Source organism: Hemiscyllium ocellatum, chromosome 9, assembly GCF_020745735.1.
Source record: "Hemiscyllium ocellatum isolate sHemOce1 chromosome 9, sHemOce1.pat.X.cur, whole genome shotgun sequence".
NCBI classification, from domain to species: domain Eukaryota; kingdom Metazoa; phylum Chordata; class Chondrichthyes; order Orectolobiformes; family Hemiscylliidae; genus Hemiscyllium; species Hemiscyllium ocellatum.
The window spans coordinates 56,418,717-56,436,903 of NC_083409.1; the positions used below are offsets into that span (position 1 = coordinate 56,418,717).

The 18,187-nt window shown below is 40.3% G+C and overlaps 1 protein-coding gene across 2 annotated transcripts in view; it reads left to right on the top strand.

The window, feature by feature from the left end:
* Nucleotides 1–9,680, top strand: part of efcab7 (EF-hand calcium binding domain 7) — a 96,485-nt gene extending 86,805 nt beyond the window's left edge. For both annotated transcript variants that reach the window (XM_060830369.1, XM_060830370.1), the window contains exons 11-14: nt 4,601–4,749; nt 6,272–6,481; nt 7,961–8,068; nt 9,512–9,680. In XM_060830369.1, coding sequence (XP_060686352.1) covers nt 4,601–4,749; nt 6,272–6,481; nt 7,961–8,068; nt 9,512–9,586 — 542 coding nt within the window. In that variant the 3' untranslated portion in view covers nt 9,587–9,680. The remainder of the gene's footprint in view (nt 1–4,600; nt 4,750–6,271; nt 6,482–7,960; nt 8,069–9,511) is intronic.
* The last annotated feature ends 8,507 nt before the right edge of the window (nt 9,681–18,187 follow it).

Sequence of the window (18,187 nt, forward strand, 5' to 3'; positions counted from 1 at the left end):
CTCAATCACCAGTAAATGATGGACAGGGCAGGAACTAAGCAATAACTTCATTGATGTTCAGTCTAGGCTCCACTAGGTCTACAGAGTCCCTGGCCTCTTTACAGCCTTGGTCCAAGTAAGGTCAAAAGAACTGAACTCAAGGGAAGGTGTGGGTGAGAACTCTTGACAATGTTTGACTGAGTATAACATCCAGAGATCCTGGCTAAATGGAGTTACTAGAAATAGAGGGAAAAAATCTACTTTAATTGAAATCATAAATAGCACAAAGGAAGATAGTTTGTGATTGTTCAGTGTCTAGCAACTTAACTCCAGGACATCCTTGCAAGAGTTCCTCAGTATAATGCACTTCCTTCAGTTGCTTATCAATGACCTTCATCCGTTATAAGGTCAGAAGTGGGGATGTTCACTGATGATTGCATAATGTTCAGCACTGTTTGCAATTCCCCATACTAAAGCAGTCCAGTTTATGTGTACTAAAACCTGGATAACCATCAGGCTTGGGCTGATAAATGGTAAGTAACATTTGCAACACGCAAGTACCAGCCAATGACTTTTCTGATAACAGAAAATCTAAGCATTGCAGTTAGCAATCAATAGCATTACCGTGGCTGAGTACTCTACTATTAAAATCCTGGGGTTACCTGTGACCAGAAGCTGAACTGGACCAGCCATATAAATACTCTGGCTATGAGCACGGCAGAGGTTGGAAATTCTACAATAATTCTTCTCTTGACTTCCTAAAACCTGTCTATCAACCAGGCACAAGTCAAGAGTGTGATGCAATGCTCCCCACTTGCCTGGATGAGTGCAGCTGTAACAACACTTAAGAAGCTCAACTGCCAGAGGAAGTGGTGTAGGCTGGTACAATTGCAAAATTTAAAAGACATTTGGATGGGTAAGTGAATAGAAAGGGTTTGGAGGGATATGGGCCAGCTGCTGGTAGGTGGGACTAGATTGGGTTGGAATATCTGGTTGGCATGGACGGGTTGGACTGAAGGGTCTGTTTCCATGCAGTACATCTCTGTGACCATCCAGGATGAAGCAACTTGATTGTTTCACCATCCACTACTTTCAACATTTATTCCCACCACCTGTGATACATAAGGGCAGCAGTGTATACCATGTACAAGATGTGCTGGAAAAACTCACCAGGGGTCTTTCAGCAGCACCTTCTAAATACACAGCCTCTACCACCTTGACATGGGAGCATCACCATCTACACATTCCTCTCCAAGTCATATATGTCCAATTTGGAACTATATCATCATTCCTTCATTGTCGCTGGGTCAAAATCCTGACACTGCAAGGTCCTATAAAGAGCATGTTGATAATGTGCAGACGATCTGTATTAATGATTGAGGATTAGTTATTGATTGGGTAGTGCAATAGGCTTCTGTGGCACAGTGGTAGCGTCCCTACCTCTGAGCCAAGGTTCAAGTCCTACATGCTCCAAAGGCATGCAATAATATCACTGAACAGATTAGTAAGAAAATAAAGATGAAACTAAGCAAGATAAGAAGAAATTTGACTCAGATATGAGCAGAATTGTTAACAAAATGGTTTGGTGAATTATCAGTGGGAAACTGTCAGTTATAAGCTGAATAGAGCAGTAACCTAACCCCTGTGGTATCATGGGAAGAGTTACACCAGGGCCCACAAGGATAAGAAGGCTGAATATATTGTCAGAAATGTGTACCTATATCCTGGGTTTATTTCAAAACTATTCATTATCTATTGATTATGCTAATCCAATCGCATGAGGCGAGGGGGTGCAATTGCTTGGATGTATTGATACAAAAAGGAGGGAGACAATTTACTGGTCTTGCTACTGTCTCACTCACAGCAAATTCCTGTGTTTTGTGTTATGATGTTAGTTGTTACATCAGGAAACATATTTATCTGTGATAGTAGGAATTTATTCACCTTTTCAAAAATATTGAGCTGGATTTTGCAATCAGTGGTGAATCAACAGGGCTCACTGCTGACCTTAAAGAAAGCTTCCAAAAAGACCTGGCATTGTGTGTAGTGGGGCTTCCACTTTCCCGACAGAAGTTTAAATCTGGTGCCAAGGGCTTCTCCTGGTGTGCAACAGCACTGATGTCAGCAAGCAGAGTAATCAGTCATTTAAATTTTCTCACAAACAGCAAGTTCTAAGACAGAATAAAATTATGATGAGAAGCTAAAATAAGGCTGAACATGTTTTAAAAAATCTGTAAAATGTTTGTCTTTTGGAGAAATTTGATATTTGCAAATATGAAATTAGCTTTTAGGGCCTCAGGAGTGTTAATGATAGGAACATCGGACTTAGGGAGGCAGGAGTATGCCATTCACCCCTTTGAGCCATATGATAGGACCATTGTTTATCTGATTTGTGGTCTCAAATCCATCTTCCTGGCTGCTGCTTTAACCCTTCACTCTCTTCTCTGTTAAAAATCTATCTAATTCAATCTGTAGAGTCTTGCCCTTAAAGTTGTACCCCGAATCACTGTGAACCTGACATGGAACACTGAAACAGAGAAGCCAGTCAGGTATTAGCACTCTGGCAATAGTTGAGGTTGTTTGGTCACAGGTGGGAATGGCCTGCGTGAACTTGGTGAAGATATCCATAAGGCCAGGAATGTGCTCATTCTTGTTATTTATCGGTATCCTGGTCCATAAAACTCATTGCATGGACCTCTAGAGGTCTTTTGGTGACCAGGGATCGTATTCAGGGGTGAAGTTGCTTCCCTGCTTTAGCCAAACCACACCTTGCACAATTCCACAGTTTATCAATATGAACAGCCATTGTGGGCTTGTAACACCACACTTTGGTCTGGGCAATCACCTTGTCTGTCACTTGATTTCCTGCTTGATCATAAACTGCTATCAACTCTTGACACTTGAGGCTATCAGAAATTATAAGTTGCTTCACCGTGCTCTCCTTGTCATGAACCAGCCAGTGGAAGACTTCCATCCCTCCACCCTGATCGTCTTTCAGAATCTCAGCAGTTTCTGGTTTTGTTTGTACTCACTTATCAGTTGTTGCTGGGTTGGTGGATATTGGATTTTTGAGTAATGGTGCACTGGTCTGATGTCTGCATCAATCAGCTGAAGCTGTCTGAAGTCCTCTTTTGAAATAGATAGTAAAGGTTAAACTGCGCCTGTCTGGATCTGGTTTTGATTTCATCCATAAATGCCTCAATAACACTCGATTGAATCTTAGTCTGAATGTCATTGGAAATGGGGGCCAGAATGCTGCCTTTGACTTGGGGCATGGGCATATTGTTAGCCAATGTCCCCTTCAGGTGGGCAGGGATGGTTTCCCTCCCATTGTCTTCCAACTAAGTGCATCAGCATTTTTATTATATTTGACCAACCATGCTGAATCTGAGTCAGTTCATTATGCATCGGTCTCTGTCATAAGCTTGGTGAATGTTTGAAAGTAACTGGGTGAGTTATTATCCATAAACACTTCAAACTCTGCACTGATCAGGATGTCTCATAACCTCTGCAGAATAGCCCACCTCAAAGTTAGCAGATCACATTTCATATTGAAGTAATTCTGCTTATTACTCTCGTTCAGCTTGAGCCTGCAACTGCAAAAGTGATAACCATTCTTTTCTGCCCTTTTACCTGTGACAGCACAGCTCGTTAAGCTAAGAAAGCTGGTGCATTTTCAAGTATGAAAGCCTGATGGAAGTATGGGTAACCAAGCTTGATCAGATAAGCTTTTACTTGAAGGCGCAAGAGGACTTTTTTCATGCTGGGGTCTGACTCCCTATGATATTCCATTAAGTATCATGCTTTGTATATCCATTTCCAAACACTCCTGCAGTATTCACTGATTCCCTCAGCAAATGGCCTACTCCTGCACCTATTGTCTATTGTCAAATCGCGTATTGAAATGGCTAACTGTGTGAAGCTTTGCACAAACCTTGTATAGTAACAAGTAGATCAAGGAATCGATGCAGTTCCCTCCCTGTCTTAATCCTGAGCCACTCCTCCACTGCTCAGATTTTCTTATCGAAGGATTAATGCTTTTCTTGGTAACAAAATGCCCAAGGTACTGTACTTTTGTCCAGAAAATTGGCACAGCTCTGCTTTACCTATTTTACCACTGATGTTAATCTGCGTAGAATACAAGGGTGTAAGAGTAATGAGAGATTATTACAGAACATTGGTTAGGCCATAGCCAGAATATTTATGTTTTAGGAGGCCTTTGCAGAAAGCTCATTTAAGCCACAGAGAACATGCAGCATAGATTCACCAAGATTCTGAAACTAGTGAGAAAGAAGAATTGAAATAATAAACCTGCACCCAGGTTATCAGAAAAAGTGAACAAGATACTTAACAGAGCTTTTGTTTTAAGATTTTGAACGAATACAAATACTTCTGATTTTACTGCTGCCTTTCTTCACATTGTTTTGTGTAACCCTGAGCTATACTCTGGCTGTAGTCAAGAGATTAGGCAGATCACCTGATAACAGCATTTTGACCAATGCCTCTTGACCTGACCACTGGATGGTTAACAACACCAGACTAGGGAAGACCATGCTTTTCCATACCTAAGAGGCCAACATGAAATACACTTTCCCTTCACACTTACATATTCTACTTACAGAAAACTTTGACACAAAGAAAAATGAGCTGACACGACAGGGATTCATGGACTTGAATTTGATGGAAGCGAATGATCGGGAGGGTGATCCAAAAGACCTTTGGGTGACACTTGAATCAATGGGCTACAGCAAAACATTAGAAATGCATGAGGTAAGTTGTTTATTTATGTTCGTTTTGATTAATGGCAGTAAGCAGTTAACACTTTGAAGAAGTGAACAATGATGTGATTTGGTAGTATAGAATCTAAGTACTGCTGAAAAAAAAGCATTTTTTTGTTTCATCTTGTGCTTACCAGGTCAATTTGCAAGAATATCAGTTTGACAGGAAAACCAACAATCATATTTTTTTTGTCTGCAAAGAACAGGGACTGGTGTCTTAACAAATGTTAACTAATAGGATGGTGCCTTCAAACCAAAAAGGAGGTCTGCCCTTCACACAAATGATGAATGTGGGCAGTGTTCCCTCTAACCTGTGCAACCATCCAGCTGCTCCAAAATTCCATGCATGGCAAATTGGGTACCAATCCATTTACTTCTGGTTTGGAAGTCAATGTCATACGTGGACCTCAGAGATCCACAAACTGGAAAGAAAAGAGGGAGTGTTGAATGTGGGACATGAATTTAAGTGCTGACATGATGCCAGGTATGTAAGCAATATGTTTTAGACTGATGGATGTTACCAAACAGCATATTCCTTGTAACATAATAGTTACAAGAAGCAAGGTATTGATTTTTAGCCAGCCAGCCTACACTTGCAAGATTCACAACACAGAGTCCAAGTAATTCTGCAATTGGGCAACATTTGCTAGATAATCCCAATGTGCAAAGAATTATGCTGACAATCAATTCAGTATTGTCATTTGGGCTTGTAGTGTGACACATTTTTGTGCAGTTGATGTTACTTATATTAATTCACATGGACCTGCTTTTTGCAGTAGGAAGAACATGTTCATACATTGTGTCTGTTTCAACTCAACAAAACAGGTGACGGAAGTTATTGGTTCATTTCTCAGGTTAACGCCTTGACCAATCAAAGTCAACCTGTGTGGCATTTAACCGTTGATCATCATTAAATCACGGAAAGACACCTATCAATTTGACTCCATTTCCCAAACAATTAGCACTCTGCTCTCATACAGTATAAGTATAGGTTTTCTCCTTAAGTTAGGTATTGTTGCAAATTGTCCTGATGAATGCAAGACGAAAAGTTTTGACAAAGTGGTTCTTTTTTCATCAGTATTGAAGAGAAATATGTAAATGTACAAAATTTCAAGATCCATAAACTTACAGATACAAGCATCCTGCATTTTGCTGTATGAAGTTTAGATGTAAACTGCTGTTTTAAAACTTGATTGTAAGTCCATATTGTCACTCAGTATATTGCATCAATGCACAACTGGAAAAATTATACAGAAGATGTATTTAGGATGATGTTTTTGTGTTCTGCTCTTAATTCAGCAATTCAATTTACTGCTACTAATAGTGAAAGACATGCAACCTTGTAGAGTTCCACCCTTGGCTTTTATTCTTTAGCTCAGTTTCAGTTTCTGTTTATAGAGCTTTCAGAATGTTTTCATACCTTACAAGCACTATGCAAGCACAGATTACTGCTTCTTGACTTCTATGTAGAGATGTCTAGTTTTGTTTAAAATGTACGCTCTTTTTGTGTGTAGGCATGTCCTTTTGTAATTAATATCTATGCAGAGGACAGCAAACTTAAGTTAACACCTATCAGTCTGGAAGCGGGTGGAAACCTTCTCAATTCAGTTATCTGCAAATCTGTTGTAAGTAAAGGAGAAGCAAAAGCAATGAAGAATTACAGCAATTTGGTGATTCATATCTACAAGATGGAAACACGAATCACTTCAGTCATTGAAAATAAAGTATGCATTATTTGTTTTATTTGATTAATTTAGAGTTTGGTTCTTTTATATTTTGTAAAATATGTATATGTTGTCATTTTTATCATTGAAATAATGATAGCCTTACTTTATTAATGTACATTTTCAGTGAACACAATCCCAAGCCCTTTCTTTCCCAAGACTGAAACTCATTCCAACATACAGAAATAAAATGATGAGATCCGGATTTCAATCATGTCACAGTGACAAATGCTGGAACAGTATTGTTTCACTTGTTCCTTACTTGTTGTGACAGGTTCAATTCCTGGTCGAAATCTCCTTAGAAAGCAAATTGGTTTATTCTGTAATGCTCTTAATTATGAGTCTGTAAGTTATGGATTCAAGCCTCACTTCAAGATTTTCATGCATACTTAATATTGTTGTGCCAGTGCAGTATTGATGTATTATTGAATGCTGCAATTTTTTTTTCAATCTTGAGATATTTCCATCACTGACAAAGAGACTACTTATTATGAGGATATTGAGGAGGTGACATATGGGTATCTTCTAAACCACTGCTGTTTATGTGGTGGAGATTTTCCTACAGTGCTGTAAGGATCTAATCAACAACAGTGAACGTAAAGTGATATTTGGCCAAGTCAGGATGGTATGTAACTTGAAGGTGATGGTGTTCAAACACCTTGCCTTTCCAAGGGGGAAAGATTACACGTTCAGGGGGTAATACCAAAAGAGGTCTTCACTTGCTGCAGTACTTACAGTAAATGTATACACTGCAAGCAAAGTATTCTTGCAATGGAAAGGCATGCAGATGAAGCAGATTGTTTTGCTCTGGTTTGAGTTAGTCCTAAGAGCTCTTCCATCCAGGCATTTGAAGTATATTCATATTCCTTCCTTTGAGTTCTGTTGGGTGATGAGATGTTGGGATGTCATGTCATGACATGAGCTATACATACCACAGGAAAATGAGCCTCTGATCTGTTGTAGTAGCCATAGCATTAATATACCTGGTCCACAATAACCCTCAAGCTGTCTTTTGCTGGCAATTCAATGATGGTCTTATTGAATAGTAAAGGGAGGTGGTTATGCCCTCTTTAGCAATAGGTTATAACTTGAGCGGCGTCAACTCAATCTTAAATGTTGTTGAAAATGAAGTTAAAATGGCAAACAATATGATTTGACCTTATGGTGGAGGGAATGCCTTTGATGAAACTGCTGGATATATTCTGGTGTAGGAAGATGCCTGAGGGAATTATATGTTGTCTTGGGGATGGGATGAGTGTTTTCAAGTTGTATCATCTGTTTCAATATTTAGACCAAGGCTGCAGTGATATTAAGAACTGAATGTTCACCATTACAAATGCCAGTTTTATGCCAATCTGAATTATTCCACATACTAGGAAGAAACAGTTGAATGTACTGGACATAACAAAGGCTATGCGCCTGAAAGCATCATAAGCTTTTGTCCATTTTTAGTTCATCTTGTCTTGTTTTGTTTTACAGTCTGAAACAAGAGTGATTGTTCACGTCAACAATGAACAGAGTAAGAACTCTGTCAGCAGTCGGGGGCTTAGTATCTTTGCAGTTGAAGTAGCACCAAAGACAACTACAGTAAGTTGAATTGAGCACATTTGGGGGTACAGTAACATATCTGTTATATTTCAAGATTTGTAATCCAGAAATCTGAATGAATTAGCAGGAGACGTGTGTTCGAATCTAAATAAATTTGAAAGAGAAACGAGTGACCATGAAACTACAAGATCGTTGGAATAATCTGCCATCCTGACATGGTCTGGCCATACATGATACCAGAATCACAAAATGTGATTTACTCTTAACTGCCCACTGAAATGGCTTTACAGGCTGCACAGTTATATTCAGGGTAGTGTTCCATTACCAACTTCACAAGGACAACAGGATGGGCAATAAACACTAGCCTTGTCGGCAATGTCCGTAGCCCACAAATGAATAAGATTTGTGACAACATTGTATACTCCTGTGTGACATATAATGATATGACACAACTTCATATCTGTCTTGAAAAGTTTGGCCTGCATAACTTGATTTTTTTGCCTAGTTCACAGTCCTTGGCATGAACCTAGATTGAGCTTTGCTAGGCCATTTGTCCATGAGTGGCAATGGCTATAAATTGCATTGAAATATCCTGAGATTGTGATAAATGCTGAATATAGACATATCCTGGCCAGTGCCAACCCTGTCCCCAGTCAATGAGCATGATTGATGTCCTTCTGCAAGACTTGCATTTGAGGTGGAGTGGCCCCATAAAAAATACAGATTTGTACCTCACCATATTATTGGCAATCACTGACTGGGTCCCAATAATCCTTGTCATGGGTAAGATGCCCACTAGCCCACATCCTTAGACTTATTGAGCCTGTAAGGATATTAATCTGCCATCACTGACATAATATAATGAGCAGAGGAAAACAGACTTTTTTTTTCAAAAAAAGTTGCTGAAAAGGCAGCTGGGGAAGGTGGAATATTTCCTTTAGGGGGTATACGGTGCGCTTCCTCATATGGTCTTCACCAACCCCCCAATCTCCAGGGTGCCAATTCCTCCACAACCAACAGGCCCAGGACTTATCTGGATTCGGAATGTAAGTTTAATATCTGCTGTTCTTGGGACAGTAGGAGCTAAGGATCAATCAGATTGGCTGGCATCTTGCAATGGTAGGACCTCCACCCACTGAGGAGTGTAACTCCCACACTCTGCTTATTAAGGCGAAAAGCAGCATTCTATATCCTGGATAAATTTCAGCCCAATATCTACATGCATTCTCCAGTCAAAATTGCTGCATACTAATCAGGAGTAAACTTTCTAGTTTGATTTTGTGCTCCTTCACTCACATGCTGACAGTTACAGTGTTCCAAATTACCCTGGCTAAGATCTGCCAACTAGGCATGGACTATGAAATGATTAAATCAGAGAAGAGGTTGAGAATGAAATTAACAGCAGATTTTGAATATATCTCCCCTCCCTTAGAATAACATCGAAATATTAATTTTGCTGTTTTCTTATCCTACTGTTTGTAGGTCTGCCAGCATGTGATGCCTATCAATGAAAAACTGGAATGGATTTACAGCTGCACAGAAAGCATTGTGACCTGAAATATAAAGCACAAGAAAAGAGCTGCAATATCAAGCATCTGGATGGCAATGCTTCTGAATCCAAAGTGTGAAGTTAAATTGACACTTTTGTATGTGTGCCTTCTAATGTATTTTTAATTGATCTCATTTATTTGCTGGCTAAGTGTTTTGTATAATTATGGTTCCATGGAATATGATATTTACATATCGAAAGGGAAATTGTTAATATTGTGTTGTGAATCACACAGGGAATGCTTTTCTGCAGAGCTTAGTTTGATCTAATGTGGCATTGTATATGTTTGTGAAAGATACCCTAATTGAAACAACTTAGTTATCACAAAAATGAAATTAATGCAATGTCCTAAACGCATAGGCATTAAAGAGCAACATTGGAGCATATCGCATGACCAGATGGTCTCTCAGCCTTCCATCAATCCAGTCCATCTGCTGAAGTAAATTCTGTTGGGCTTTTGGCCAGGCCGCCAGATGCGGTGTCTCATGTTTGCAAGATACTTGCCATACTAAAACAGAAACTGATCTTTGATGATACCACACAAGATGGCCTCTTCTGTCCACTCGAATGTTGTGCAATCAAAGGCCTCCTAAGAACTTTTGTTAAAACTATTGCATCCACCCAGCAGATTTAAGTTGCATACAAACAATATGTATGGTTGGAGAGAAGAGATCTGTGGAACGAAAACAAAATACATTAGTTTTATTTACATTATGAAAGCATTGGCAATATTGCAAAGATTTTAAAAATTAGGAGAAAGTGAGGACTGCACATGCTGGACATCAGAGCTGAAAAATGTGTTGCTGGAAAAGCGCATCCAAGGAGCAGGAGAATCAACGTTTCGGGCATAAGCCCTTCTTCAGCCCCACCACCAAGGATATATTTCCCTCCCCTCCCCTATCAGTGTTCCGGAAAGACCACTCCCTCCGCGACTCCCTTGTCAGGTCCACTCCCCCCACTAACCCAACCTCCACTCCCGGCACCTTCCCCTGCAACTGCAAGAAATGCAAAACTTGCGCCCACACCTCCCCCCTCACTTCCCTCCATGGCCCCAAGGGATACTTCCATATCTGTCACAAATTCACCTGCACCTCCATAAACATCATTTACTGCACCCGATGTGGCCTCCTCTACATTGGGGAGACAGGCCGCCTAATTGCGGAACGTTTCAGAGAACACCTCTGGGACACCTGGACCAACCAACCCAACCACCCCATGGCTCAACACTTCAACTCCCCCTCCCACTCTACCAAGGACATGCAGGTCCTTGGATTCCTCCATCGCCAGACCATGGCAACACGACCCCTGGAGGAAGAGTGCCTCATCTTCCATCTAGGAACCCTCCAACGACACGGGATGAATGCAGATTTCTCCAGCTTCCTCATTTCCCTTCCTCCCACCTATCTCAGTCCCAACCCTCAGATTCAGTACCGCCCTCTTGACCTGCAATCTTCTTCACGACCTCTCCGCCCCCACCCCCCTCTCCGGCCTATAACCCTCACGTCCTTCCACCGATCGCATTCCCAACGCCCCTCCCCCCAAGTCCCTCCTCCCTACCTTTTATCTTAGCCTGCTTGGCACACCCTCCTCATTCCTGAAGAATGGCTAATGCCCGAAGATTTTAAAAATTGTAAATCTGAATTGGAAATATGTTAATGCTTTTGATGGCAACCTCATCCCAACTTATCTCATATATTAATATAAAATAGCATTACAAAAATCTGCATGACAAACTGTTTTGCTTCAGAGCACAGCAGCAGTTGTACATTACAGCATAATGGGAAACCTGTTGCAGAAACCGAACATGTTTGAAAGCTCTGAAAAACTATAGTGCTCCTGTATAATTTTACTGTCAGTTGATTATTCTCAACAAGTCTTCATGCATTCATAATTATGAAGCTTCACAGGATAGCAGTATTACTAGTTCAAATGTTTATCATCAACATCTTATGGTATTGCAATAGTGGTTTTTCAAATACAGTTTAACAAGTATATTATGCTTTCACCTTCTGGATGTTGCTTCCTAAGTAATAGTTTTAACATTTCTGCTGATACTAGAATGAACTTGTGTAAATAAACCTTAGAAACTGGCCAACAACAAAAAAAAATCACTGCTGTAAATTGACTATATCACTTTGAGGGACACATTGGCTGGTGTGGGAAATGGAGAAATGGTACAATAATAGGTACCTAGGTGAATTTACATCATAGAGTATTTAACCTTGTCATATTTGACTTTGGTGTACTTAGTGTTAAGATTGGATAAGAAATTAGAAAGACCATAGCGTTAATGTTTTTCGCTGACAAATAGAAACATTCACAGAAAAATGTGTATCTTTTATCATATATCAGATATCTTACATTTTGTTTTGTATCTACTAGATAATTGTTTGCTAAGGATATAAAATATTTCAGATACAGTATTTTTGGGTTCTGTATCTTTGCTATCCAAATCGAATAACTTACACAAAGCACCTTGGGGGATAATCCCATAACCATTTTCCCGATTCCACTCGCTTCTTCCTCTGCCTGATCCAAAGGATCAAGCATCACTTGCCTTCTCCATGTACTATTCTAGGATGTTTGGTCATTATGAAAAAAAGCCTTTACAATGCACAATGTAATTTTGATTGATTTTCCTTGAGATTTTGCAACTTGCTGTCAGTGCAGTCTTTCTGCTCACAGAAGCCTTATTAACTGACTTCACTTTCCCTTATCAGTACCTCACAAAGTACCAGTGATGACATTGCTCTTATTTAAAGGTGAATTTTGCCTCACCCTGCTACTTAAAGACCATTAGACATAGCAGCAGAAGTATGCAATTTGGTCCATTGAATCTGCCGCTGTATTCAGTGAGATCATGGCTGACCTGATAACCCTCAACTCCATTTTCTCGTCTTTTCCCCATAACCTTCTGTCGCCTAACTGATTAAAAAATCTGTCAATCTCAGTTTTGAATATACTTAATGAACCACCCACAGCAGTCCTCTGCAGTAAAGAATTCAATTGAATCATTCTGCTCTGAGACAAAGTAATCCACTTCATTTCTCTCTAAAATGTGTGACTCTTATTCTGAGATTAAGCTCTCTTCTCCTAAACACTCCCACAAAGGGAAGCAATCTCTCCATAACTACCCAGTCAAGCTCCTAAAGAATCTTATTTGTTTCAATAAGGTCTCACATTCTTCTAAGCTCCAGTGAACTTAAGCTGAATCTACTCACCCTGTCCTTACAGGAAAGTCTCTCCACACCTGGAATCAATGTACTGAATCTTCTCTGACTGCCTCCAATGTCAGTATATCCTTCCTTAGATAAAGGAACGAAAACTGCTCACAGTATTCTAGGTATGATCTGGCTAGTACTTTGTATAGTTTTAGTAAGACATCCCTCTTATTATACTCCATTCCCTTTGAAATAAAGGCCAGCAATCTATTTGCCCTCCCTACTACCTGGTGAATTTGGATATCAGTTTTTTGGAACTAATGCACAAGGACACCCAAATGTCTCTGTGCGGCAACTTTCAGCTATCTCCATTTAAATAATGTTGAGTACTTCTATTGTTCCTACCAAAATGGGTAACTTCATTTTTCCCACACTATATTCCATCGACCTAGGTTTTGCCTTCTTATTAACCTGTTTATGTTCCTTTGTAGACTCTGTGTGTCATTTTCATTATTTGCCTTCCCACCTATTTTTGCATTATTTCCAACTTGACAATAGTACATTCAGTTTTATCATCCAAGGAATGAGTATACATCACAAGTAATTGTGACCTTATTACTGATCCCTATGGCACTTCACTGGTTACAGTTTTCCATTGTGAAAACATACCCTTCATCCCAACTATGTCTTCCAGTCCTCTACTAATCTGTTGCCCTAATCATCATTGCCTCTTGTCTTATCAAGCAACCTTATGTGCAGGACCTTATCAAACACCTTTTACAATTCAAAATACATTGCTGTTTCCCCTAATCTCTTACCTCCTGTCAGAATTCTGATTCACTTGTCAGGCATGATTTTCCCTTCATGAAGCCATACTGACTCTGCTTGCTTATATTATGGATTTCTAAATGGTCTACGTTTACATCCTTTAAAGTAGATTTAAAGTGGGTTACTCTAAGGAGGGTTGGTGTGGACTTGTTGGGCCAAATGACCTGTTTCCACACTTTAGGGATTCTAAAAAAAATTACTTTCCCAGTCACAGAGTCATACAGATGTACAGCATAGAAACAGACCTTACGGTCCAACCTGTCCATGCCGACCTGATATCCCAACCCAATCTAGTCCCACCTGCTAGCACCTGGCCCATATCTTTCCAAAGCCTTCCTATTCATACACCCATCCAAATGCCTTTTAAATGTTGCAATTGTACTAGCCTCCACCACTTCCATTGGCGACACATTCCATTAACGCACTACCGTCTGCATGAAAAAGTTGCCCCTTAGGTCTCTTTTATATCTTTACCTGCTCACCTTAAACCTATGCCCTCTAGTCTGGATTCCTCCACCCCAGGGAAAATACTTTGTTCATTTATCCTATCCATGCCCCTAATGACTTTATAAACCTCTATAGATTCACCCCTCAGCCTCCAATGCTCCAGGGAAAGCAGCCCTAACCTATTCAACCTCTCCCTATAGCTCAAATCCTCCAACCGTGGCAACATTCTTGTAGATCTTTTCTGAACCCTTTCAAAAAGTTTCACAATATCTTTCCGATAGGAAGGAGACCAGAATTGCACACAATATTCCGACAGTGGCCTAACCAATGTCCTGTACAGCCGTAACATGACCTCACAACTCCTGTACTTAATACTCTGACCAATAAACAAAAGCATACCAAAAGCCTTCTTCACTGTCCTATCTACCAACAACTCCACTTTCAAGGAGGTATGAACCTGCACTCCAAGGTCTCTTTGTTCAGCAACACTCCCTAGGACCTTACCAATAAGTGTATAAGTCTTGCTCTGATTTGCTTTCCCAAAATGCAGCACCTCACATTTATCTAAATTAAACTCCATCTGCCACTTCTCCACCCATTGGCCCATTTGGTCAAGATCCCATTGTAAACTGTGATAACATCCTTCGTTGTCTACTACACTTCCAATTTTAGTGTCATCTACCAACTTACTAACTATACCTCTCGTGCTCACATCCAAATCATTGATATAAACGATGAATAGTAATGGACTCAGCACTGATCCTTTTGACACTCCACTGATCACAGGCCTCCAGACTGAAAACAACCCTCCACCACTACCCTCTGTCTTCTACCTTTGAGCCAGTTCTGTATCCAAATGGCTAGTTCTCCCTGTATTCCATGAGATCTAACCTTGCTAATCAGTCTCCCATGGGGAACCTTGTCGAAGGTCTTACTGAAGTCCATATAGATCACGTCTACCACTCTGTCCTCATCAAATCTCTTTGTTACTTCTTTATATTTGTGAGACATGATTTCCCATGCACAAAGCCATGTTGACTATCCTTAATCAGACCTTGCCTTTCCAAGTCTGTCCCTTAGGAGTCCCTCCAACAACTTGCCCACCAGCGAGGTCAGGCTCATTAATCTACAGTTTACTGGCTTGTTCTTACCACCTTTCTTAAACAGTGGCACCACGTTAGCCAACCACCAGTCTTCCAGCACTTCCCTGTGACTATCAATGAAACAAATATCTCAACAAGAGGCCCAGCAATCATTTCCCTAGCTTCCCACAGAGTTCTAGTGTACACCTGATCAAGTCCTGGGGATTTATCCATTTTTATGCATTTCAAGACATTCAGCACTTCCTCTTCTGTAATATGGACATTTTTCAAGATGTCACCATCTATTTCCCTACATTCTATATCTTCCATGTCCTTTTTCACAGTAAATACTGATGCAAAATACTCATTTAGTATCTCTGTCATCTCCTGAGCTCCACACAAAGCCGCCTTGCTGATCTTTGATGGGCCCTATTCTCTCCCTGGTTGCCGTTTTGTCCTTAACTTATTAGTAAAAACCCTTTGGATTCTCCTTAACCCTATTTGCCAAAGGATCTCATGTCCCCTTTTTGCCCTCCTGATTTTCCTCTTAAGTATACTCCTACTGCCTTTATACTCTTCTTAGGATTCACTCGATATATCCTGCCTTTTCTTGACATATGCTTCCTTCTTTTTCTTAACCAAACCCTTAATTTCTTTAGTCATCCAGCATTCCTTATACCTAGCAGCCATTCCTTTCACCTTAACAGAATATACTCTCTCTGGATTCTCGTTATCTCGTTTCTGAAGGCTTCCCATTTTCCAGCCGTTCCTTTACCTGCAAACATCTGTCCCCAATCAGCTTTTGAAAGTTTTTGCCTGATACCTTCAAAATTGACCTTTCTTCAATTTAGAACTTCAACTTTTAGATCTGGTCTCTCCTTTTCCATCACTATTTTAAAACTAATAGAATTATGGTCCCTGGCCCCAAAGTGCTCCCCCACTGACGCCTCAGTCACCTGCCTTGTTTTATAGTCCACTCCAGTCAATTTTTCCCTCATCCCTGTGCAATTACCCTTGTATAAATTTAGCATAGTTATTTTCAACTCAATTTTCTCACTCAAACTAAATTTACCACATTATGTATCACTATTTCAAAGGGCATATTTTATTGTGAGATCATTTATTAAAGCTGTACCCTTTCACATCACACGATCCAAAATAACCTGATCCTTGGTAGTAATGATTTGGAACTGCTGGTGTCGGATTGGGGTGTACAAAGTTAAAAATCACACAACAGCAGGTTAGAGTCCAACAGATTTATTTGGAAGCACTAGCTTCCGGAGCGCTGCTCCTTCATCAGGTGGTTGTGGAGTATAAGATCCTAAGACACAGAATTTAAAGCAAAAATTTACAGTATGATGCAACTGAAATTATATATTGAAAAACACCTGGATTGTTCAAGTCTCATCTTTTAAAATGACTATGTTGGTTTCAGTTCCTCCATATGTAAGTCCCAGAACATTTTTTTAAAGTTACATTCTCAAGTGAACTTTAGCAATAGGTGCCATGTTGGCCCTGATAATGCATTGAAAGTGTGAGGTGCCCTGTGTGAGGCTGTCTGTGCCCCAGTGTTCAGACTGATTCTATTTCTAATAAAGGGATTTACAGAATTTTACATGGATTCATGCAGTTTTTGAGCAAAATAAAATCTAATTTTGCAAGTACAAATTCAGCCCACAAACTTATGTGTGTGGGGAGGTATGAGTGTCTGTGAGAGAGTGTGTGTATGTGTATGTGTGTGAGTATAAAGGGGTATACACTAAACATTGATGTTAAGTAGTAGTTTTAAAAAATTGTGATCTGTATCTGATCTATCCTCAAAATGTTTCATTTATCAAAGCATGGAGAACTGCATGTGAAGTATATGATAAGGTTAGATCACAAGAGGGTGCTATTGCTGCACCACTGGTAATAGCATTGTATAATTAGATATTATATAACACAAGTCCATTCCTGAAAGTAAAACACTTTGATCAATTATGGAAGTGCTTCAAAATTTAAGAAAATATCCAATCTAAAACCTGGAATAAACATATAACTTCCAATCCATTATCCTTTCCATCAATCGAAGGAATATAGCTTCCTCACAAGTTACATTCAAGTTCCCTCATTATCCTTCTCCGATACCTCTGTTGCTATTGCCCTGTTTAACCATTTCCTCTCACGTTTGTTGCTGCTTTGATCCTGCTCATTGCTTTTAGCATAGCTCCCTTCTCTCTTAAGAGTAGACACTTAAGCATCTCAAGTGGACTAGCTAGCAGAGGTATCCACTGACGTCTTCATCCTCTCCATCCTACAAGCCAAAGTGCCAACTTGCTTCAGGAAGACAACCATCATCCCCGTACCTATGACAGCACATGCGACGTGCCTTAATGAGTACCACCCAGTGGCTCTAACCTCCATTGTCATGAAGTGCTTCCATAGCTAGTCAGAGCCCACATCAACTCTAGCCTCCTAGCCTGCCTTGATCTCCTGCAATTTGCCTACCAATGTAACAGGTCTACAGAGGACACCATTTCCCTAGCCCCACAGTCGTCGCTGGAACATCTAAACAATAAGGATATCTGTGTAAGACTCCTACTCAGCGAATACAGCTCCACCTTCAACACCATTGTCCCCTCCAGACTGATCTCAAAACTCCGAGACTAGGTCTCTGCTCTGCCCTCTGCAACTGGATCCTCAGCTTCCTGACCCACAGACCATATTCAGTGAAGATAGACAGCTGCACCTCCTCCACGATAACTCTGAACACTGAAGCACCCCCTCCAAGAATGCATTCCCAGCCCTCTGCTGTACTCCCTTTATACTCACGACTTTGCAGTCAAATTTCAAAAGAATACCATTTACAATTTTGTTGACGACATCCTCGTAGTAGGATGGATGTCAATAAATGATGAGTGTCATGGTGCAATGATAACAATTTCTCAATGTCAGCAAAGCAAAAGAACTGATCGTTTACCAGAAAGAAAGGAGAAGAACACACCCCCATCTACATCAATGGAGCAGAGATTGAGAGGGTGGTCAGCGTCAAGTTCCTAGGAGAGATGATAACCAACAGCCTGTCCTGGACTTGCCACCACCACCTTCAAAC